Source organism: Polyodon spathula, chromosome 3, assembly GCF_017654505.1.
Source record: "Polyodon spathula isolate WHYD16114869_AA chromosome 3, ASM1765450v1, whole genome shotgun sequence".
Lineage (NCBI taxonomy): Eukaryota > Metazoa > Chordata > Actinopteri > Acipenseriformes > Polyodontidae > Polyodon > Polyodon spathula.
In genome coordinates, this window is record NC_054536.1 from 70,646,465 (window position 1) to 70,670,143 (window position 23,679).

A 23,679-nucleotide genomic window follows, 5' to 3' on the forward strand; every position below is an offset into this window, starting at 1 on the left:
CTTACAGATGTTTTCCTGCTGTACTAAAAATCTTTTGCAAACAGAGCTTTAACAAAAATGCCTGCTTTATGCCAGAGATTTCTTATTTTGGATTCTGACTGAGTTTACATTCAGTGCTACCCTATACACAATCCTACAACACACATCAGTCATATATACACAAAAAAAGATACTATCTAATATAACACAATTTGAGATCTAAAGTTTAAAGTCAAGCATTTTCATAAGACACTGTACAAACCACGTGAAAGAATTGAGTAAAAAAGCTCACATACCCACTTACAACGAGGCACTGCTAGAGAGCTCAGCAGCTGAGCCACAGATCCAAGGCTTTTACTTCCTATTCCACTCATTGCACTGGAGTCCTTCATCCTTTCTCTAGACAACTACAGTAGCAACTGTAATGGCAACTCGCTTCCCCCACTCTTTACAACAAGATAAAGGAAAAACAGGGAACTTTGTGCCAGACGAACTAGTTCAGGTTACACATAAATTGTGTAATTCTTTAAGAATGACGCACAGCCTAAGTGCTCAGAATCCAGCAGACACAAAGGAAACTCCTTCCAATTCCTCTTGAATACGATACAGTCACATAACACGGTCATTGAGCATATCTATTTACAGACATGCAGCTCTCAACTGCTGCAGAACAAACATGCCAGTCCTGACTGTTGCAGAGTATCACTGCCGACAACAGGTTAATGAGAGGAGGGGCGGTGATGACGGAATGATTTAAAGGTGCAGTGTACCCGGTTATAAAGATTTTAAAAACCCTTTAACTTTCTTCACCCACAAACCATAATCATTCTGTAATACTCATTTAGGTATACTTTTTCTTAAGATATTCTCACCCCCCTGTACACTACAAAATGCATTCCTTAGGCACCAGGAGATACAATACATTTTATTATTTTATAGCTTTGCTGCTGAAAGAGATTTCACAATTGAGATAAAACCCTGTCCCTACACATCTGAATTGCACACCAGTGGACGGGAACTTTTTGTTCTTAATTTCCGCTAGGTGCAACCTTGTTTAAAAGTCTATCTGGTTTTTATTACAAAATAGCTGCATAGAGCAATCAATTAATTATTTATGTTAAAATCTATTTTTCATTACCTTATCCAAGACTGTCAAGATGCGGATATGATGATATAGTGGTAAATATATATGAACCCAAACTCTTACAAGCGCTACACTACACAACAAATATGAGATATTCAACCATTTTTACTATGAATAAGCAGGTGGCTCTAAACATGTTTTTTTTCTTTAAGGCAATGCCGTTCCGGCTTTCTTGTACTGCTGTAAACCTGAAGAGCAACCGGCCAAAACACCCTAAATCACTGTTAGATTCTAAAAGGGAAGGGTGCTGCTCAGACAGTGGGTTCTTTAGGCAACTACCTTGTCACTATCGAGGGTGTTTTGGGAGGTTCGTGAGGCAATGGAGATTGTATCTGGTTGGCTGCTACCATCACCCTGACTGTCCAGGTCTTCTCCATCCCTGAAAATCGGAAACAAAAATCTGTTATACTCCCAATGTTTAAGCACTTCAAATTCACACTGTAACCAACTTGTACAGAGGAGGCTAAAATATTCTACCCTCGGGGAATATATTAACTATCCATTGGTTGTTTACAAGAAACTGAATTGCAAGGATTATTACTGAAATATAAATGTTTACAGGAGTTTAAAAGCATTCTGTAAAAAAATGTTTATTTGCAAATCCAAAAATAAAGCTGTTAAAAGAAAAGGCAGTGTCGTTCACGACCACAATAACAACTATTCAGGGCATGGTCTTTACCGTCTTCCTTTCTGCTTGGTGGCAGTTGGTTTGGGAATGTGAATGGGCTCCTTCAGAGCACCTTTCAGGTGAATGGTCCTCTCTTGGATGACCTCTCTGATGTGTTTGATCCAGTCTTGTTTGTTTTCGATGCTGGACCCCTGAGGAATTTAGAAGCAGGTTTATAACACTGAGATGAATTACTTCTATTAAATGCACAATATATCGGGGACTGTAATTATACAAGGATACTCACCATTGCTCCATGTTTGCATCCCTGACTTGGCTTAAGTTAAAATATAGAAGAGAATTTCACTATTTTTGTATTTACACATACATGATTACAAATTTTAATGACCATAATAATATTTGAAACAGATATTAACAATTAACATGCGAACACATCAAGCATGTCTATGAAGTACAATTGATAGTTTCTAAAGTATGCACTGATTCTGGACATGGCACATGCCTTAACAATCAGACATTTTAGGATATTTAATTGTTTTTCTTTTCTTTTTTTTTTTAAATTGTATTTATATTCTTAATGTAACGAATTGGTACTACTAGGGTATTGCGGCAAGTGCAAAATATACAACACAGAATTCAGCTAAAATAGGATTGATTAATTGTATGCTCTATTGCCTAAAACTGTAGTAAATCTGCACATAACACAGACAGAGGGCCAAACCAATAAATAATAAAAACAGCAGAATACAATTCAAGCCTTGATTACTTTAAAATAAATATCTGTCTTGATATTGAATACTTAGAGCAATAAAAAAAAAAAAAAACGAACAGGGCAGGGCAAACAAAAAGTTATTTTCCAAAACCAGTATTTCAATTAATGCTGTGGCAATAAAAGCTACTATTAATATACACTGGATGCACAGGGACACCATGCTTTATCCAGCATTTGACAATGGATAACTGAAATGTATGAAACATAACTACACTGATGAAGGCACTTGCTGAAATGTTAGTCTGCTGGATTTAAAGTTATGATTTCTGAGTGATGGAGAAACATAAATCTAAGTCATCAGATTACTGAAATCTGTATACTTTTAGTTTTGCAGTACTGGTGTATTTTTTGTTTGAAACTTTTCTAGTTGCTGCAGAAATTGGCCGTTATAAATGATCTGTTAGTTATTTTAAACAGAATGCTATCCACCTTACAAATATACATTATGAGATACAAACATTTTTGTTAAATCAAGCTTATATATGTAAATTAATTGATCCTCCAATTAGAAGTTACAGTCTGGATGTTGGACTGCAAAAGCACCATTACCTTTAGGACAATCTTGTTGTCAGAAGTTGGAGTCCGTCCCACCCAAAGTGCAAATTTACAAGGATCCCCTTCAACATGCTCTGTGACACCCAGCTCGGAGGTCTAATATCAACAAAAACATCGTTAGAATAAAAAAAAAAAAAAAAAAAAAGGGAACTGAAGGATCAAAATAGAAAATACAACACTGTTCAAGTATGGTACTCACAAAGAGTTTGCTCTTGTAGATATATTTACTTCTCCCATTGGAGTCTTTGACCTCTTTGCTGAAGACCAGGGACATTTCAAAAAGGAAAAGGTGCCTTTCCCGTCCCTTCCGGATGAGAGTTTTGGGATCCCACACTTGGAAGGATTCCTGAAGAATAAGCTCACCCTGAGATTCTATATTCTCATCAAACCCTGAAGAGTGAAGAAAATGTGTTTATTTCCACATTTGTCTAGACAGTACTGTATATCAACATCTTACTTTTGTATCTTTCTTCAAACATAGCATATTACGAACATGCTTTATTTAAAAATGGGCAGTCTGACATCCCAAAGCAACCACAGCCCAAAACTCAAATATGAGCTAGACCTAGACCTAAGCTACAATGCAAGCGCTACTGTTTCCCAGTAATTTACAATAGGATAAGTAATAATGTTAAATGTTTGGTCTTCTTTTTGGGCTATTGCATTGTAAGCCATAATTCTCACTTAAAACTCACTTAAAATTTGGACTGTTATGAATCGCAGCACAGCTTCCAAGTAAACAGATGCTGATTAACAAATAAAGTTGGCAATAAAGTTAATTCATCCAGCCAAGCACATAAAAGGACTTACCTTCTAGCATGCTGAGATGCATGGCATCATTGGCTCGCTTTGGCACGCTGAGCATCACTTCCAAGCCATCCTTAATCTCACCTTTACCTTCCTCACAGCAGGTTAAAAGTTCCTAGCAAACAAGCAAGAACTTAACAATGCTTCATAAACATAAGAACATAAGAAAGTTTACAAACGAGAGAAGGCCATTCGGCCCATCTTGCTCGTTTGGTTGTTAGCTGCTTATTGATCCCCAAATCTCATCAAGCAGCTTCTTGACAGTGTGTATGTTTTGGAGATGGCGCAGACTCAAAGAATGTATCTAGATATGTGTTTTGTTTTTTTTCTTATGTAACAGTATTCTAACTTCTGGAATGCCCATGTGCTTGAGGACAGGTTAATAACAGAAATACAGACACTCACATTTTAAAAAGCTGTATGTGATCAGAAATAAGGCCTTTCAAGTTTACTGCACCTAACAAGTAATATTTCTTTGCTCCAATACAGAGTTTTATTTTTTGTCCCAGGAGCTCACTGAGCTTCAGCCTAAAAAGCCAACTGATGTAGGCCCACCTAATATTAAAGCATTATAACAGAGAACCTCCCATAAAAGTAAAATTAGTCTTTACTCCATCTTTACCTCTATATATACAAAACTGATTCAGCTGTTTAAGACCATGTCCATATGCTAAGCATGGGTAAATAAACTGTTATGGGAAAGTGACCAGGGAAGTAAAAGCAGTAAACTTGATTTTTTCAGGTAAAGTTTTACACATTACACCTGAAGTAGGTCACTTCTTTTGTTCACTGCAGCGATATTAATTTGTATATGGAGTGTGCACAAAATGCCCTGTAATCCGTATTCTAAAAAATGACCTTTGCGGCTCAAGGGGGAAGGCTCTCTACTTTTGACTCCCTGAAATCTACAGTATGAATGCCCAAGTACCTTTAGAAGGAGCTGATACTTTGTTATTCTCTGCACAGGCTTGATCAGATAGGAGGAGATCGAGTTTGCCAGTCTGTGACGTTGCTGGATCACCTGCAGAACAGAAGGCAGGATACATGGTTAAAACTAGCATTAGAACATGTCTGCATGTTTTTTGTTTCAATCACCAAATCCTTAGCAACAGCAGACCAAGGTGTGCTTCTTCTATTAAAATATGCAACCTTCTCCTGTAACACTCTCTAGATTGCCTTGTAATGTTGTTCTTGGAGAAGGGAAATATTTTCTGCACTGTGAAATATGGTTACAAGTTTACATATGGTTTTGTAACAAAAACTGAAATTAAGTCTTCTGACTCAATTCTCCATTTCCAAATGAAACAAGCAGTATTCATTCAGATTTTTACCCAGATAAATGAATACGACAAGAAACATTAACACAAGTTTAAATGTAATTAAAGTACTGTGTTATAACAATTAAACAATATACCTGGGGTACAAATAGTTTGGTTTTTTTTTTTTTTTTTTTTTTTTTTTTAAGTACTCACATCAAAATAGGGTCCAGCATGTTCCAATATGAGCTGAGTCGAGTCAGGCTTGTTTTTACAATAATTCACATACATCTGAAACTTCTCAGCCTAAAATGAGAGAAACAGGGTTCAAATGAAAAAAGTACAATTTGAATGAAACTGCATGTATTTTTTAATTAGTTTCCTAGAAGTTTACAAATTATATATTTATATATTTTTAAACAGACTTTTTGCTTCTCGTGATATCTTTCAGTGGAACAGAAATAAAAAAAATGATTGCAGAGCCTCAGCTTCCTTTATTACATTTAAAATACAGATGCTAGAAATAGGAAATCATGCAACCACCACAGTTGTCTCTTTGTAACCTCAAAATGACAACTCAGACTTACCCAAGTGACAAAGCAATGCCCAACATCTTCTGGTAGCTGTTCGTATTTCTCCAGCTCCTTCAGGAAGATGCTGCAAGACACACACAAAATCAATATATAACACATACCGTAGTTTTTGCTGTATAACGCCACACATTTGCATATTACTGATCACGATGATGAGGGGTGCACTGAATGCACCAGAGCGCGTTTTGCACCAGTGCACGACTATATCTGACAATTATTATGCATTCTGAATCCACAATGTGTAACAATTAAAACATCCGTCCACTATGTATACTTATTCAAAATGATATTTAAAATGTACCCAAGTGGGAAATATCAACTTTATGAAAACTTAACTATTATAGCATTTCATTGAATTTCCATAAATGTATATGCACTTTGGGGAAGTTAGCCTTTAACATCTTTACTTGGAGGTGTAGTCATTTCATAATTAGTTGAGAAAAGGTACTGTATTTAAAAACTTTTATAAACTAACAGCTTTCCTCTCAAATTTAAAATGTCACAATTGTTCACCTATTCTTTTGCAGTTATAAATAACAATGGCTTCAATAATAATACTAATCATTTAGAATTCGAATGAAATTATGGTTTACACATACACTGCTTGTGTTTACTTACTTGTGATGAAATTCAAAAAGATCCTGCATATTTCCAAATATGATGTGCTCTTTATTAACTATACCAGGAGGAATCTCTTCAACTCCGCTGGTCATCTCCCACAGGTAGGTCTACATTTAAGAAAGTTACAATATAAATGTGAAGAATCCTTATAAACAATACATGCACATGCTAGTAACCAGGAAAAACATGTACCAATATTAAACAAGGTGGAAAACTAGTTGCAGACTGGTGTACTCAATTAAAGGAGTGCTATATTATGAAAAACAGTAGAATCCACTTTTTGATAAATGACCATTAGAACTTCAGTAAATACAATTTAAATATATATCTAATCTAACATTACAATTTTTTAAAATATATATATAGCTAAATGATTTTGAAAAGAGAGAAGCTGTCAAATGGAGCTTTATATTTTTAACCAGTTATGCACAGCCTTGTAGTATTGAAGACAAAACTAATCATTGTGGTTTTATAGCAGGGATTAGTGTGTTTCAGTGGGTGGGGAAAAAGGAAAATGCACAAAGTACATGTGGAAGCTATCTGTTTGATCAATACAGCACAATGTGAAAATGCATGAACTACTGGCCTCAATAATTCAATAACAACTTAAATAGGATTATTAAAAAAAAAAAAAAAAAAAAGCAAATCTTGCATTCTTATAAAATTGTAAGCACTGTTTTAATATTAAGGATGAATTAAGTTGGTCTGGTTTTTACAGTACACCATGCAAGAACTAATCCCTTGAAAATAAATAAATAAATAAAGCAAACCCTACAGAAAGCTATTAGTATATCAGGCCACGGTACTTACATCCATACACTCCCGAAGGTCCCGAACATAGGCTTTCTCTGTCTGAATAAGCTCAGCCATTATAAATCTAAAAGAAAACACTTCTGTTTAGAGTGGTGGACATACAGATCTGCCAATGTTTATAATAAATTTCAGACAAACCCAGTTGTGTACATTCATGGGATACTACTATTCATAACAAGCTAGTTCTAAATGATGTTAAATCCTCATCAACAAGCAAATAAACAGAATAAAAGTCAAGTGTACTCCTTTCTGCGGGCCGACTTCCGCTTTTCTTCGTTGAGCTCGTGGGCAGCATCCCGCAGCTTGACCTCTGACCCCGGAGCACTAGTGGGGATTATGTCCAGCTGCAGGCCTTTGCCCTGCAATAAAAGGACACGATTAAAAAAAATAGAGCAGCCATGATCCAGAAAAAAAGACACAACCCTGTCCTTGAAGTTTCAACGTACCGACTTGTTGGAATCAGATGAAATTCCCAGAGCCTTTTCCAGTGAGGTTCGGTACTTGTCCATGCGGAGGGAAAAGTCTCTGTATCTCTTATCCACGGCCGTTACCCACTTCTTTATTTCCACTGCATGGGAGTGTCCTTTGTCGCAAAAGCCATCAGCCAGCTGTATCAACAATTTCACCCGTTCTTTGGTTTGCTGTCAATACAATGGAGGAGGATATTAACAGTGAAAATAAAAACTGCACAGCACTGTAGCTGGGAAGTACAATGACATTTGTAATGCCGTACAATTAAACATGAGCCAACTCATCCAGTGGAAAACAGCACCATGTGATCAACAGCAAACCTCTTTTCAGGAGGATGCTTTGACCTTAGCTAGACACCATTTTCTATTAGACAACAAACAGGTCAAGCAAACTGCTCACAGCAGAAGAACTCTCTCTCTCTCTCTCTCTCTCTCTCTCTCTCTCTCTCTCTCTCTATATATATATATATATATATATACACACACACACACACACACACACGGGTGCAATTTTTGAAAAAAAACTTGTTGTCTAAGGGACCAAATGCTATAAAAATCTACTTGCACTTACACACTTTTTAAATTGTTTGTGTGTAGGTGCTAGACTTCCGCAATTCAGTTTTCAGAAGCTGTCGTGGCTCTCTAGAAATATACCCGGAGTGTGTTTCTAGTAACAGAACGAACAAAGGAAAAAATAAATAAAATGGGCAAAGTAAAACCGCAAAACTTGTTGTCCCTCACACAAATCTTGTTGTCCGGGGCGTCAGGTGATACGAATAGCTCATCCCTGTGTATATTTATATATATAGCTGTAACACAATGGCACCAATCACCAGTTTACCTTAAAATTAGACTTGTTCATAGTTTAAAAATTATGTTTTAAATTATTGAGTCAGTAAGATTTGACAGGAGTGATTCTAAGATTTGCAGTACCAGCTTACCAGGAACATACAACAACATACAACAACATTTATTATATGAAATGTTTCTGGGGGCTAGTGGTGCACAACTGGGGATTATTTTAATTGTTATAATCATTTAAATACATGGCATATTGTCATAAGCAATATCGTAAATAAATGAATACCAAAAAATAAGATGCTGTAGTTACATGAACAAGGCTTACTAGAAAACTGTATTGCTTCCTAAATCATAAATAAAATATTTAAATCTCTACAACAGCCATAAAATTATTATACTGCCAGAGCGGCACAATGTCAGTCTAAATAAAATACCTGTTTAGATTACCAAGTCGACCACTGTGTCCTAAAGAGAACAGTTTACTGCTGCTGTTGCTGTTAGATACACATTCAAAAGATAATGATGATGATGATAATAACAATAATAATAATAATATTTATTTTTATATCGCGCTTTTCATAGTGGACCACCATCTCAAAGCGCTTTACAAGATACAAGACTAGGGCATGTGAATTATGAATCAGCTGCACAGTCACTTGCAAAGACAGAGCACAAAGAGGTTAAGTGACTTGCTCAGAGTCACACAGAGTCAGTGGCTGAGCTGGGATTTGAACCTAGAATGATCCGATTACAAGCCTGTTTCTAAATAAATGCATGCAAATCAGAAGAAACAGTAACTACAGCTTTGCAAGACATTGCTGCTAGATCCTACTCTATGACACTGGTAAGTGTAGGTTATAGAAAAGCACCATTGTGCCATTATTTATGGATCTTGGTTTGACAGATGTCTGTACAGTTGTCAGTGATTATACTTCTGGCTTGCTGATGTATAGCAAGAGGGTACTATTATAATGGGTAAAGACTTACCTTTGCAGTAATCTGAAATTCTTCATGTTCTTTTAGAAGCTCTTGCGTGTGATGTATGCTGGACCCTGTTGAGGTGTGAGTGGACAGATAGAACTCACCAGTGTCATGGATCCATTCCAGAGCCTGTGAAAAGAAAATAATAAAAACTTTATATTGCAGTGCACATTAACTCTGGGTTAGATAAAACAACTTATAACCAACATGTTTAGCTCAATTCGCACTGGACTAAAAATCACCACATAAACAGATTTTTACCGACATCGGTGAAATTTAGTCCCCTGCAAACCGCCCACTTCTTTTTATTCCAGATAATTCTTAGGCGCTCTGTGTCAAACTCAGACATCCTGTGTTTCTTCACTGTGAATCAACCATATCAGTGCTATGTTAGACCACAACATGGTCTCATTTGAAGTGTTTTTTAAATCCCCAAAAGTAATGACTAAAGCTAAGGTTTACAATTTTAGAAAAGCAAACTATGAAGGTATGAAACAGAGACTAACAGAAGTAGATTGGAGTAAAATACAGAAAACACCCACAGAAGAAGGATGGTTGTTCTTCAAAAATGTAGTACTAGAGGCGCAAAACAATTACATCCCTAAAGTAGACAAACCTAAATGTAAAACTAAATTGCCAAAATGGTTTAATAGATCAATTAAAAATATTCAGTGAAAAAAGGCACTTTACAGAGCATTAAAAAAGGACCAAAAAGAAAGTACGCAGAAAGAGTACACTGAACTGCAAACGCAAGTCAAAAAGGAAGTTAGAAAGGCCAAGAGAGAAATAGAAATGAACACTGCTAAGGGAGCTAAAACCAATTCCAAAATGTTTTTCCAATATTACAACAGCAAGCGAACATTCAAAGAGGAGGTTAAATGTCTAAGAGATACAAATGGCAAAATCGTAGATGAAGAAAAAAAAATAGCAAATATATTAAATGATTACTTTTCACAAATTTTTACAAAGGAAGATACTGACAACATGCCCCACATGTCATCCAGTTCCTATCCAGTTTTAAATAACTTTAGCATAACTAAGGCAGAAGTGTTAAAGGGACTAGGAGCTCTTAAAATAAACAAATCCCCTGGGCCGGATGAGATCCTCCCAGTAGTACTCAAAGAAATGAAAGAAGTAATTTACAAACCGCTAACCAAGATCATGCAGCAGTCTCTTGACACAGGGGTGGTACCGACAGACTGGAAAATTGCAAACGTAATACCGATCCACAAAAAGGGAAACAAAACTGAACCAGGTAACTACAGACCAGTAAGCCTGACTTCTATTATATGCAAACTTATGGAAACTATAATAAGATCCAAAATGGAAAATTACCTACAGTGGCTTGCAAAAGTATTGACCCCCCTTGGCATTTTTCCTATTTTTTGCCTTATAACCTGGAATTAAAATGGATTTTTATTTGGATTTCATGTAATGGACATACACAAAATAGTCCAAATTGGTGAAGTGAAATGAAAAAAATAACTTGTTTAAAAAAATTCTAAAAAATAAATAACGGAAAAGTGGTGTGTGCATATGTATTCACCCCCTTTGCTATTAAGCCTCTAAATAAGATCTGGTGCAACCAATTACCTTCAGAAGTCACATAATTAGTTACATAAAGTCCACCTGTGTACAGTCTAAGTGTCACATGATCTGTCACATGATCTCAGTATATATACACCTGTTCTGAAAGGCCCCAGAGTCTGCAACACCACTAAGCAAGGGGCACCACCAAGAAAGCGGCACCATGAAGACCAAGGAGCTCTCCAAACAGGTCAGGGACAAAGTTGTGGAGAAGTACAGATCAGGGTTGGGTTATAAAAAAAATATCCGAAACTTTGAACATCCCACGGAGCACCACTAAAGCCATTATTAAAAAATGGAAAAATATGGCACCACAACAAACCTGGCAAGAGAGGGCCACCCAACAAAACTCACGGACCAGGCAAGGAGGGCATTAATCAGAGAGGCAACAAAGAGACCAAAGATAACCCTGAAGAAGCTGCAAAGCTCCACAGCGGAGATTGGAGTATCTGTCCATAGGACCACTTTAAGCCGTACACTCCACAGAGCTGGGCTTTATGGAAGAGTGGCCAGAAAAAAGCCATTGCTTAAAGAAAAAAATAAGCAAACACGTTTGGTGTTCGCCAAAAGGCATGTGGGAGACTCCCCAAACATATGGAAGAAGGAACTCTGGTCAGATGGGACTAAAATTGAGCTTTTTGGCCATCAAGGAAAACGCTATGTCTGGCGCAAAACCAACACCTCTCATCACCCAGAGAACACCATCCATACAGTGAAGCATGGTGGTGGCAGCATCATGCTGTGGGGATGTTTTTCATTGGCAGGGACTGGGAAACTGGTCAGAATTGAAGGAATGATGGATGGCGCTAAATACAGGGAAATTCTTGAGGGAAACCTGTTTCAGTCTTCCAGAGATTTGAGACTGGTGCGGAGGTACTCCTTCTAGCAGGACAATGACCCTAAGCATACTGCTAAAGCAACACTCGAGTGGTTTAAGGTGAAACATTTAAATGTCTTGGAATGGCCTAGTCAAAGCCCAGACCTCAATCCAATTGAGAATCTGTGGTATGACTTAAAGATTGCTGTACACCAGCGGAACCCATCCAACTTGAAGGAGCTGGAGCAGTTTTGCCTTGAAGAATGGACAAAAATCCTGGTGGCTAGATGTGCCAAGCTTATAGATACATACCCCAAGAGACTTGCAGCTGTAATTGATGCAAAAGGTGGCTCTACAAAGTATTGACTTTGGGGGGGGTGAATACTTATGCACGCTCAAGTTTTCTGTTTTTTTGTCTTATTTCTTGTTTGTTTCACAATAAAAAATATTTTGCATCTTCAAAGTGGTAGGCGTCTTGTGTAAATCAAATGATAAAAACCCCTAAAAAATCAATTTTAATTCCAGGTTGTAAGGCAACAAAATAGGAAAAATGCCAAGGGGGGGTCAATACTTTCGCAAGCCACTGTATATGGTAACAGGGTCCTGGGAGACAGTCAACATGGTTTTAGGAAAGGGAGATCGTGTCTAACTAACTTGCTTGATTTTTTTGAGGATGCAACATCGATAATGGACAATTGCAAAGCATATGACATGGTTTATTTAGATTTCCAGAAAGCTTTTGACAAAGTCACGCATAAAACATTAATTCTCAAACTGAACGCAGTTGGGATTCAAGGAAACACATGTACATGGATTGGGAGTGGTTAACATGTAGAAAACAGAAAGTACTGATTAGAGGAAAAACCTCAGAATGGAGTGTGGTAACCAGCGGTGTACCACAGGGATCAGTATTAGGTCCTCTGCTATTCCTAATCTACACTAATGATTTAGATTCTGGTATAGTAAGCAAACTTGTTAAATTTGCAGACGACACAAAAGTAGGAGGAGTGGCAAACACTGTTGCAGCAGCAAAGGTCATTCAAAATGATCTAGACAAGATTCAGAACTGGGCAGACACATGGCAAATGACATTTAATAGAGAAAAGTGTAAGGTACTGCACGCAGGAAATAAAAATGTACATTATAAATATCATATGGGAGATACTGAAATTGGAGAAGGAATCTATGAAAAAGACCTAGGAGTTTTTGTTGACTCAGAAATGTCTTCATCTAGACAATGTGGGGAAGCTATAAAAAAGGCTAACAAGATGCTTGGATACATTGTGAAAAGTGTTGAATTTAAATCAAGGGAAGTAATGTTAAAACTGTACAATGCACTAGTAAGACCTCATCTTGAATACTGTGTGCAGTTCTGGTCACCTCGCTATAAAAAAGATATTGCTGCTCTAGAAAGAGTGCAAAGAAGAGCGACCAGAATTATTCCGGGCTTAAAAGGCATGTCATATGCAGACAGGCTAAAAGAATTGAATCTGTTCAGTCTTGAACAAAGACTACGTGGCGACCTAATTCAAGCATTCAAAATTCCAAAAGGTATTGACAGTGTCGACCCAAGGGACTTTTTCAGCCTGAAAAAAGAAACAAGGACCAGGGGTCACAAATGGAGTTTAGACAAAGGGGCATTCAGAACAGGAAATAGGAGACACTTTTTTACACAGAGAATTGTGAGGGTCTGGAATCAACTCCCCAGTAATGTTGTTGAAGCTGACACCCTGGGATCCTTCAAGAAGCTGCTTGATGAGATTTTGGGATCAATAAGCTACTAACAACCAAATAAACAAGATGGGCCTAATGGCCTCCTCTCGTTTGTAAACTTTCTTATGTTCTTATGTTCTTAATTTGGGCTGTCAATTAACTTCTGCAATTAACATGTACATTTCTTGGGCGATACATTTTTTTAACGCACATTAATCGCACTCCTGTCTTGTCCCTCTTAGCATACCGTAATTCATTTCCTGCAGCACCATTTTAGTGCATGCCAGGATTGAAGTGTAATGTGAATGTTTTGTTTTATTTAGGACAGTTTAAGTTATTAAGGTAGGGCTAAGTAAAGGTCACACGTGAGTGATGAATAATTACCGTTTTGCTAACTTCCATATATTTTGCATTATGTTTTGTATCATTTACATCACTTATGACAGTGAGCGTGAAGAAGATGCCAGCGCCCAGAGTGAAAGGAAAGTTTGCTTCCAAATGTTTTCTAAACCTCATTCTGTTTAGAAAAACGTCCTCAAATCACACATGCCAGCAGAGGAAGTTGAAGTGATCACAACGAGCGACCATATCCCGTATATGCAAAAAAAGACACACTGGGGAAAAAAAAAAAAACCCTCTACAGCAGTCAGTTCTCAGAAATCCTGCTACGTTGTCAGCACGAAATGCACTGCATGTAAGCATAAAAAGTGGTCAGAAATGATGGACTGAAAGGGCTGCTGTTGCTTCTAACACAGAATAACTATGAGGGACAGACAAAAGGAACATTTTTCAAGTCCTAAAAACTGATTTCTTGTAGGAAATTGGGTGTGGTGACTGACAATTCGTTATATAGTCATATTTTTCCAGAAAACATGCTATTTTTTTGTTTTGTTTCAAATAACAGATGTATAGAAATGTTTTAAAGCTGGAACATTGAAAGGTCACCATATTTGTTTTTTGTCTGTATGCCCTACAGGCGTCTATTTTTTTTTGACAATTTTTCTTGGATGTGTACACAAAAATAAACAAGGTACGTCTTTCCAAAAGTCTACAAAAAAAATTCAATGTAGTCATATTCTTCAGAATATGACTTTTGTTTTTTAATTTTTACATTTTTTGGTTCCACAATGCATAATGTCCCAATCTTAATGCATTGTTGGTAGTTTACTTTAGACATCTTAAATAATGATTGGAGAGAAAATGGAAAAAATCTATGTTATTTTTAAAGCCTTTCCTTAGCCCTACCTTAAGATCATTTAAAATGATTACTATTAAAACAGCAATGAAAAGTTTATCAGTAAAAGAAACTGTAAAGAAAACTGATAACTGTAAATTCAGTAAGGTGAGTAATAAAACTGACTCCATTGTGATTTAGCAGTTGGTTCAAACAATTGAACAACAATGCTGAATTATAAACAAATACAAAACTTTAAAGAGAATCCAGAAATAGGAAATCAGGGTTTTTATGATGGGTTGTTTTTTTGAATAATAATAATAATAATAATAATAATAATAATAATAATAATAATAATAATAATAATAATAATAGCAACAACAAAAATATCAGTAACAAAACAAACCTAATAAGATGGATGCAGCAATTGTATCAATTAGATATGCAATTAAAACCAAGATTAAGTGATACACATTTTTGAAAATTTTGATTCATCGCGATACATCTTTTTAAATCAGTTGACAGCCCTAGTTAAAATTGATACAGCATTTCTGGGGTATTCGCCATAAAAGTAACACCAGACTTTACAAAAACAATACTTAATTATAAAATTGACATGATCTGTCTTGAGATTCAACAGTTCAGTAAAACACAGTGATTGGGCATAACCAAATTGACTTTGAAGAAAGAAAGCACAATGAATTGAGTTATTTACACCCGGTTCACGGTTTACAAATCATGTAAAAAAGCGCCTTCTCTGGCCACAGCATCACATTTCTTTTGCATTTACCGACTTTTCTTGATGAAACTAATCCACATCTGGGAGGTTAGTAATATCCTCCGCTTCTGACCAACTCTAAGGACACCTGATTTTTAGTCCTGCGCGAATCATGCTTTAAAAAGGTATATTCTGCAATTAGAATAGCCCAGGAATCTTAAGACATTTTAGTAATAGGAAGTCTAGAAGGACATACCATCTGATATTGCAGCGTTAGTCGTATGAACCTGGATGAGGGTAACACTTAAGAAAGGTTACAAACGAGAGGAGGCCATTCGGCCCATCTTACTCGTTTGGTTTTTAGTAGCTTATTGATCCCAGAATCTCATCAAGCAGCTTCTTGAAGGATCCCAGGGTGTCAGCTTCAACAACATTACTGGGGAGTTGATTCCAGACCCTCACTATTCTCTGTGTAAAAAAGTGCCTCCTATTTTCTGTTCTGAATGCCCCTCTGTCTAATCTCCATTTGTGACCCCTGGTCCTTGTTTCTTTTTTGACAGTGAGGAGTACATCAAGGCAAACAGCTAGAACAGTGATGGGGAGTTAAACAGAAAAGGGAGACTCCTTGAAGGATGCTTAGAAAACTTAAACTTTCATACATTTTTCATTGCCTATTTTAAGGCTGTATATGTGTGTATAATGGAAATTAACCATAGATCACTTTTAATCCTACATTCAACATATATGTAAAAACCTAAGTGACACAGACATGTTCCTCCAGTCATCACTAGATACCGATAATCTCAGGATTGTGGGTGTAAAGACAGGCTGCACGGCACAAGGGGACTAGCAGTTCACTAGATGTACGCATGTAAAATGCAGAAGCATGACATACATATATACGTACACCGTACCCCTGTTGGGTATACTCAACAATTTTAATTATTTGTGCAATGCATTCAAGTGTCCACACAGTGGAGCCAAATTCCAAAAGTAAGCAAGCATCTGTATAATTATATTTTGATAGGAAACACACAATCGTTGATTTTTATTTCATTATTTATTCTTGCCCCCACCTGACAACAAAACAGCCAAGTTAATTGATTATACTCTAGTTGTTGTCTTATAAAAAGCAATAAATTACCATGATTATAACACAGCTGTAATTACTGGCACTGACCTGTTTGGCACTGCGTTCAAACACAACATACTGCTGACACTGGTCCAGTCTCCTCTTCCTCATGGTCCAAAAGTGAAGTACCCGATTCTCTCTCTGCAGCAGCTCGTTCAAGATGTCTGTACAAACACACATGCAGTTATAGTCCTGTGCATCACCCTACTTCATTAGATACCACCACCAGGGTCTTAGATTTTAATTTATTTAGCATTTATGTCCAATCCCCAGTCCCCCAAATGTATCCCCTACTGCAGGGGTTTTCATCCAGGGGTATCCGTACCCCTGGGGTACTTCTAAGGGTCATTGGGGGTACACAGGATGATTCAGAAATGCTGGTTTCAACTTGTCGTATCAGTGAAGCACAGTGCGTCTGCTTGTTTTTTTTTTTTAGAAGTACAAATGCTCCGGTAAACATAAACAGTAGGTGAATCACAATACCCATACTTTAATGGTTTTTCTTTAATTTATTACAGCAGCTGCATTTTAGTAACAACAATAGCGGCTGGTTGAATGCTTTCGGTGTTTGAAATGGATGCATTTCTTAATTGCAAAACAAAAACAAAGGAAGAAAACAAAGTGCAAAGCGACAGAAAATAATACAGAGACCGCTTTGGATAATTATGCTGGCTTTAATAAAAAAACATTTAAAAAAAAGTTTATTATTGTTGAGTATTATAGTTATCTTGAGGTTGTGTTTTTGATGTTGTAAACATTTTAAAATGGCACATAGAATTATGCTGTGGTGAGAAGCAAATGGTAAAGTGATAAATATTTACAGTACAACTATTTTGTATTATGTATAATGACTTTGCTGAATAGAAAGCGAATACGAGTGTTTCAAAAGAGATTCCTAAATGCTGTCTTATTTCTGTGCATCCAAAGACATGTAATTAAGTTTTAAGAATTAAGCCTATTGTGTGGTATTCTGACAAACCAGAAGTTTGTCAGCCCCAGACTGTTGTCTAGTGACCCCTGCTGGGAGATGGGGGCCAGGGTCAGCTCTAGGTTAGCCAATGGCTGCTGCCTACCCATGCCAGTTTTTACTAAGGGGAAACAAACCCCCATTAACACAATCTGGAAGTCTGCAGCGGGAGTATAAACACCCTGCAAGGACTTAAACTTGTGGTACCAAAAGGTAGCTGTGAATTCCAGAAAGCCTCTAGTTCTTAGCAGTCATGCAGATAGCAGCAGGTAGGGTCTTAAGAGATGCACATTACTTTAAGAAATCCTGGAGTGTTTTATACAGTAAACACATTACACACAAGTAAATAAAGGATGGCCACAAGGCCACATGTCCTTTCCCTTGAGAAAATAATCAAAAAGCTTTAATAACTAGTGTGCGACTACTTTTTTCAATTCTTTTTATAAAGACCTACAAGGACATTGAGCTTGTTGGTACTTAGAACTTGGGCTATTTATTTTTGGCAATGCAGAGCAAAGCCGTTCACAAGGGAGACAATTATTTAACATCAGAACATCTCTGTTTGCACAATTTGCTGCAAAAACAAGTTTACAGGCTCAAACACTGCCAATGGAAGATATGACTTGGACTCACACTATATACCAACTGCCCAAAAGTGACAGTGGCTGGAAATCCAGCATCCCCTAGGTGGAAATTAATGCATTCGATAAAATGCAAACAGTAGACAAATGATCATACCCCATTTCTTGTTTCCAGTTCACGTTCAAAATCTTTATGATGGACAGAAAGCTTTGCAGACATTTGTATCATAGTATATATTTTTTCTAACATAAACTATAAGACCTCCATTTCCCCTTTCAATAAACATAGAAACTTTTTCCAAAACGGTACCTACTTTTTACTTGCTGTTCTGGAGCTTTGGCATGTGTGAGCATTCCAGGCATGTTCACACTATTTCTGTGAAGATATTTCAAGAACACGTCGGCATTCCGTCGGGCCAACGTGCATGCCTAAAAGGAAGATTTTTTTGTAGGAAATAAAACAAATTAAACCGCAGAGGAGCATGAATGCATGAAGAAAATCCAGCGCATCCTTAAAAAAAACCCACCTTCTCTAAGGCAAAACTGATTACCCCTATATTAACAAGGAGCTAGATTTACTGGTGGTATAGAAAGAGCATTGTATGTTTTATTTGGTTTTTCAATTTGAATTTCACAAAACTGCCTGCTGCAGCATTACAGGTTTATACAATTTAACATTCCTTTTTTATACTGTAAATTTGACTACTTAAACTTGTGATCAAACTGTTTTTTAATAGGGTGCTGGAAGTTGATTGTACCTGACTTTCAAAGTTCATGTTGTTTTGTAAAGATATCCTCTAGTTATCGCTCTAAATTCAACTGTGGTAATGGCAGATAGCTATATAATTCAACATTCACATCACAGACTGACCCCCACTTTTTTATATACCACACCATATTTATTTTGTATGCTTTTAATCCTGATACAGAAATATGTAGAAATCCTCAGCAAAATGTGTGTCAGGTTGATTGATGATGCCCAAGGACTAACTGTGTGGTAGTAATGGATGGGCCTCGATGGGCTTAGCACACTTCTTGTTGCCAACATTTGTTACATTTTTCCTGTTACCTGCAGAGTAATGCTTACAGACTACAGGGTACATTTATCTGTGCTTACTTTAAGGAAGGCTTCCTTCTGTTCAAGGTGCTTGCTGATCATAGGCGTCACATGGTCAGAATCACAGTTGGGGCCCAGCTTGTCAGCCCCTCCGCACCAGTCCTCCTCCCGCTTGTACTCCTGCTCCAGGCTTTCCAGCACACTGCACACCTGAACAGACCCCCGGAAAATCAGAGAACACACTCCCAACTGATCACAACTGTAAAATAACACTCCAATTCTTAACCCAGTAAAAAAAAACAGGACCACTTAAGGTCAACACTTTGACAATATGTTACATACATTCCCTGCCAAAAATTTGTATTATAAAAAGGTCCCTTTTATACCATACAGTATATCAAACTATAATGTCCTATATGCACCACCAGAGGGGGAAACTTGCCATGAGAGCAAGAATGTGTATTGTTTTATTTAATTTTTGACATGCATGTAACTGCTTTATTTTTTTTTCTTATTACTGGATAATTACACTCAAAGTATGTATTGAGCTTTGAGCTATTACTTGACCTTTAGAGCTAAACAAAAGATTTAAAAAAAAAAAAAAGGCACAGCCCCCCCTCCACATCTTTCTTCTAAATCATTCACGTCATATGAAACAGACGTTAACCCCCCAGTTAAAAGGCACACAGAACGAATTACAGAAACGCCAAAAAAAAAACCTTGCTGTGAATATGGCTTGACTAATAAATGTCAATTACTACATTTAATATACATTGACATATTTAATAGATAAAACTACTTCACCAGCTCACCAGAATGTCATATTGTAAACTTGTTACAAATACCAGTATTCAGCATTCAGTGTTTGGCAGAGTAAGTAGAAATGGTAGAATTACCTTAACTGTAAACACTGAGTGACATGCTATATGCCATGGGAAAAGCAATGTAACATCATCTGCTGATGAGGACTAAAAATTCATTAAAAAAATATTTAAGTTCCTACTGAATTCAATAGCCATAACAAGTACGTTTCTCATCCAGGTTTTCAATTCAAATTATCAGCACAAGGAGCTCTGACAAGCCCTACAGAATGCATGGTTACAGCATGAATGACCAACACAGCGCAGTCTTAAAATAAATAAATTGGGTTGTAAGTGAAAGCCTTACAGCCGGAGAGCACGCTTACCTGCTCGGAGGTTTTGTAGAAGGCGACTGAGGCGTTGACAAGCTTGAGTCGATCTTCCATCTTGAGCATGAGCTGCTGCCAGTGGGAGGCCACCTTCTCCGCACAGTCCCTGATCATGTCCATGTCATAGTGGTTGGACTGCAGCATGGCCTCGGCTTTGTGCTGCACCTGCAGTGCACTCTGGTGGGTTTTCTGATTACCACAGAGGAAGAAACAATGGCTGGTTTAGAAAACACTGCACTGCATGGGCAACCATTAATGCTTAAAACACTTACATTTTACAACTGCTTTTTTTTTTTTTTGTAGTCCTGCCCTCCAGCAAACGAACTTGTATTTCCATCAATAATAATACCTACAGTATAAATGGGCTTTTTAACTTATATCACCACTAGAATAATATCATGAGTGTTTCTGAAAATTGTAAAATACATTTTAAAATAAAACAAAAAATGACTACCTCTAGAAATTGGAGAGCACACACGGAGGTCGAACTATAAATAATGTTGAATGTACTGCAGTGGCACCCAGGAAACAAGGGGTTAAAGAGTTGCATTTCCACTCATATCCTGCTTTTTCCATATTTTATAATGTGAAGCACAAGGCTAAGTGACTTGACACTACGGTCACACAGCAATCCAGAGGTAAGATTAGAAGGAGGATTCCCTTTGCCTCCATGTTTTTGCTGGCAGACTAGATGTCACAGCCTTACTGTACATGCTGTAAACAAAACACTGATCAGACAAATCTTCACTTACTTCAATGGCGTGCTGAAACTGCTCATGCTCTCTCTGTAGCTGCTCAGCCTCTTGCAGTGAACTGGCTGTGATAAGCCCAGCATTCAACATGGACTCCCCGTTCCGGATCCACCCCAGCACCTGTTCCGACACAAACAGCATACAGTCACTCTGCAAGGAGCACCAGCACTCCACCTCCTCCAGCCCTAATGCATACGGGACAAGACATCTCCTCCAAAGTTGCAAAGACATGAAAACACACAGTGTTTCGGTTAAAGGGTAAATTTCACACTCTATGGTCCCGATGTACTTAGAACTACCTGTTAGTTAGTATCTGGCTGAGAGCTCAAGGACACCCACTGCAGTTTCATATATACACTGAAATTTGCTGCAAACCTTTTGTTGTCCTCTGGTTGAGAAAACAAAACCATGCAAATCAAGTTAAGAGGAACAGCACACAGCCATTGTAAAGTGTACTTCTTTAAACCCCTTACTTTTTGGTTTTCAGAGAAGGTTTCTTTTGTGGTGGAGCTGCAAGAAGGCCGAAGCTGTTAAAAGTCATCAATTTAGTTCAAATACTGCAGTGCATTACCTGTTTGACCTCTGCCTGCAGGTGGCGCAGTTGCACACACTGCTCCAGGTGTCTTCGGTGTTGCTCTGCTGCCACATCCAGCTCCTGCTGTTTCTCATGCAGGAATTCCAGAAGATCCTGGACACGCGTTGCCATGTCAACATCCCGGTCACAAAGCAGCTCCACTCCTGAGTGTAACATTGATCCCAGAGGAACAGATGTAAAAACACAAATCCTACAGTACTTAACCACAAATTACAGGCCTTTGTGATCTCACTTTCTACCAATTCCCTCTCCTCACCCTACTGTAGTTAGAATGACAGGTTAATATTTTGCTGTTTCATTCAGTTTTTTTGGATCTTGCCAAATTTCACCATTCAGAAAGAGTACAATTCTGGTGCATTCTTCCCTTCAATATTTATGAAAATGTAGCTGTTTTTGAAAGATTACAGTATACATGTCTTAGTCCGTTTCTCAAGCTCTTCACACAGGTTCTGAAACAGCACAACCCCAAAACTAAAAATCCTACAGTAGGTAAAAGCAATATAAGTCTCCTGTTGAGGGGTGCGTTTGTGTGGACTGGTCACCCTGTGTGCTAGGGCATGTCATGAAAGACATACTCTGTGATGTGAAAATTCAAACCATGTAAGCTGTAAGATATGGAAATGGTCCCAAAACATTAGCTTAATCAGCTTATGCATGAATTCAAAAATGAATTACCAATTTTAATTAGAGTACATTTCTGCATATAATAAAAAAAATAAAATAAAAAAATAAAAACTTGCTTGTTTGTAATTTCATTGCAAGAGAAATCAAAACAATCTTCTCATAGATAGTAAGATTGGATTGAGTATGGGAGTTACAACTGAACTAAAAACAAAACCACCTATAAGAAATTCAGAAGGACTGCTGTTCTGTACGTAGTTTATCTTGGATTCTCTTTCAGAACTGTACTACCATAAAATAAAATGTGTGTGTACATTAGTTTGTAATTTACGTGCTACATTGAGGCTCCCGTCTCTTCGGGGTGTACAGGTACATAGTCAGTGTAGCACGTTTATTTGTTTACTGTGTGTGTTTTTTTTTGTAGGGGCAGAAAACAATACCTTAATATTTCTTTATTGATAGTGGCGTTTAATCGAGGACGGCCTCTATTATAAAGCTGATATATGGCTGTGGCACCAAATTGAAGTAATACGGTGTGTGTGTGTGTGTGTGTGTGTGTGTGTGTGTGTGTATATATATATATATATATATATATAGCTCTGGAAAAAATTGAGACCACTGCAAAATTATCAGTGTCTCTGGTTTTACTATTTATAGGTATGTGTTTGGGTAAAATGAACATTTTTGTTTTATTCTATAAACTACTGACAACATTTCTCCCAAATTCCAAATAAAAATATCGTCATTTAGAGCATTTATTTGCAGAAAATGACAACTGGTCAAAATAACAAAAAAGATGCAGCGTTGTCAGACCTCGAATAATGCAAAGAAAATAAGTTCAGATTCATTTTTAAACAACACAATACTAATGTTTTAACTTAGGAAGAGTTCAGAAATCAATATTTGGTGGAATAACCCTGATTTTCAAGCACAGCTTTCATGCGTCTTGGCATGTTCTCCACCAGTCTTTCACATTGATGTTGAGTGACTTCATGCCACTCCTGGCGCAAAAATTCAAGCAGCTCGGCTTTGTTTGATGGCTTGTGACCATCCATCTTCCTCTTGATCACATTCCAGAGGTTTTCAATGGGGTTCAGGTCTGGAGATTGGGCTGGCCATGACAGGGTCTTGATCTGGTGGTCCTCCATCCACACCTTGATTGACCTGGCTATGGGGCATGGAGCATTGTCCTGCTGGAAAAACCAATCCTCAGAGTTGGGGAACATTGTCAGAGCAGAAGGAAGCAAGTTTTCTTCCAGGATAACCTTGTACTTGGCTTGATTCATGCCAAAGCTGCCCGATTCCAGCCTTGCTGAAGCACCACCAGATCATCATCGATCCTCCACCACATTTCAC

General features: G+C 37.4%; 1 protein-coding gene across 10 annotated transcripts in view; it reads right to left on the reverse strand.

The window, feature by feature from the left end:
* LOC121313368 (triple functional domain protein) overlaps positions 1-23,679 on the reverse strand; it is a 194,089-nt gene that overhangs the window by 52,835 nt on the left and 117,575 nt on the right. For 8 of the 10 annotated variants that reach the window (XR_005949979.1, XM_041245802.1, XM_041245800.1 and 5 more), the window contains 20 exons: positions 21,679-21,845; positions 21,108-21,227; positions 20,353-20,544; positions 19,227-19,376; positions 18,424-18,538; positions 16,610-16,725; positions 9,427-9,549; positions 7,615-7,809; positions 7,412-7,527; positions 7,166-7,232; positions 6,353-6,462; positions 5,729-5,798; positions 5,358-5,447; positions 4,814-4,906; positions 3,889-4,000; positions 3,278-3,468; positions 3,073-3,174; positions 2,038-2,067; positions 1,803-1,942; positions 1,403-1,502 (listed from right to left, as the gene is read on the reverse strand). Coding sequence is in view for 9 of the 10 variants with exons in the window: in XM_041245802.1 (XP_041101736.1) it covers positions 1,403-1,502; positions 1,803-1,942; positions 2,038-2,067; positions 3,073-3,174; positions 3,278-3,468; positions 3,889-4,000; positions 4,814-4,906; positions 5,358-5,447; positions 5,729-5,798; positions 6,353-6,462; positions 7,166-7,232; positions 7,412-7,527; positions 7,615-7,809; positions 9,427-9,549; positions 16,610-16,725; positions 18,424-18,538; positions 19,227-19,376; positions 20,353-20,544; positions 21,108-21,227; positions 21,679-21,845 (2,399 nt within the window). In the remaining variant the exon portion in view is untranslated. The remainder of the gene's footprint in view (positions 1-1,402; positions 1,503-1,802; positions 1,943-2,037; positions 2,068-3,072; positions 3,175-3,277; positions 3,469-3,888; positions 4,001-4,813; positions 4,907-5,357; positions 5,448-5,728; positions 5,799-6,352; positions 6,463-7,165; positions 7,233-7,411; positions 7,528-7,614; positions 7,810-9,426; positions 9,550-16,609; positions 16,726-18,423; positions 18,539-19,226; positions 19,377-20,352; positions 20,545-21,107; positions 21,228-21,678; positions 21,846-23,679) is intronic. The other 2 variants (XM_041245804.1, XM_041245803.1) reach the window with 1 other exon arrangement.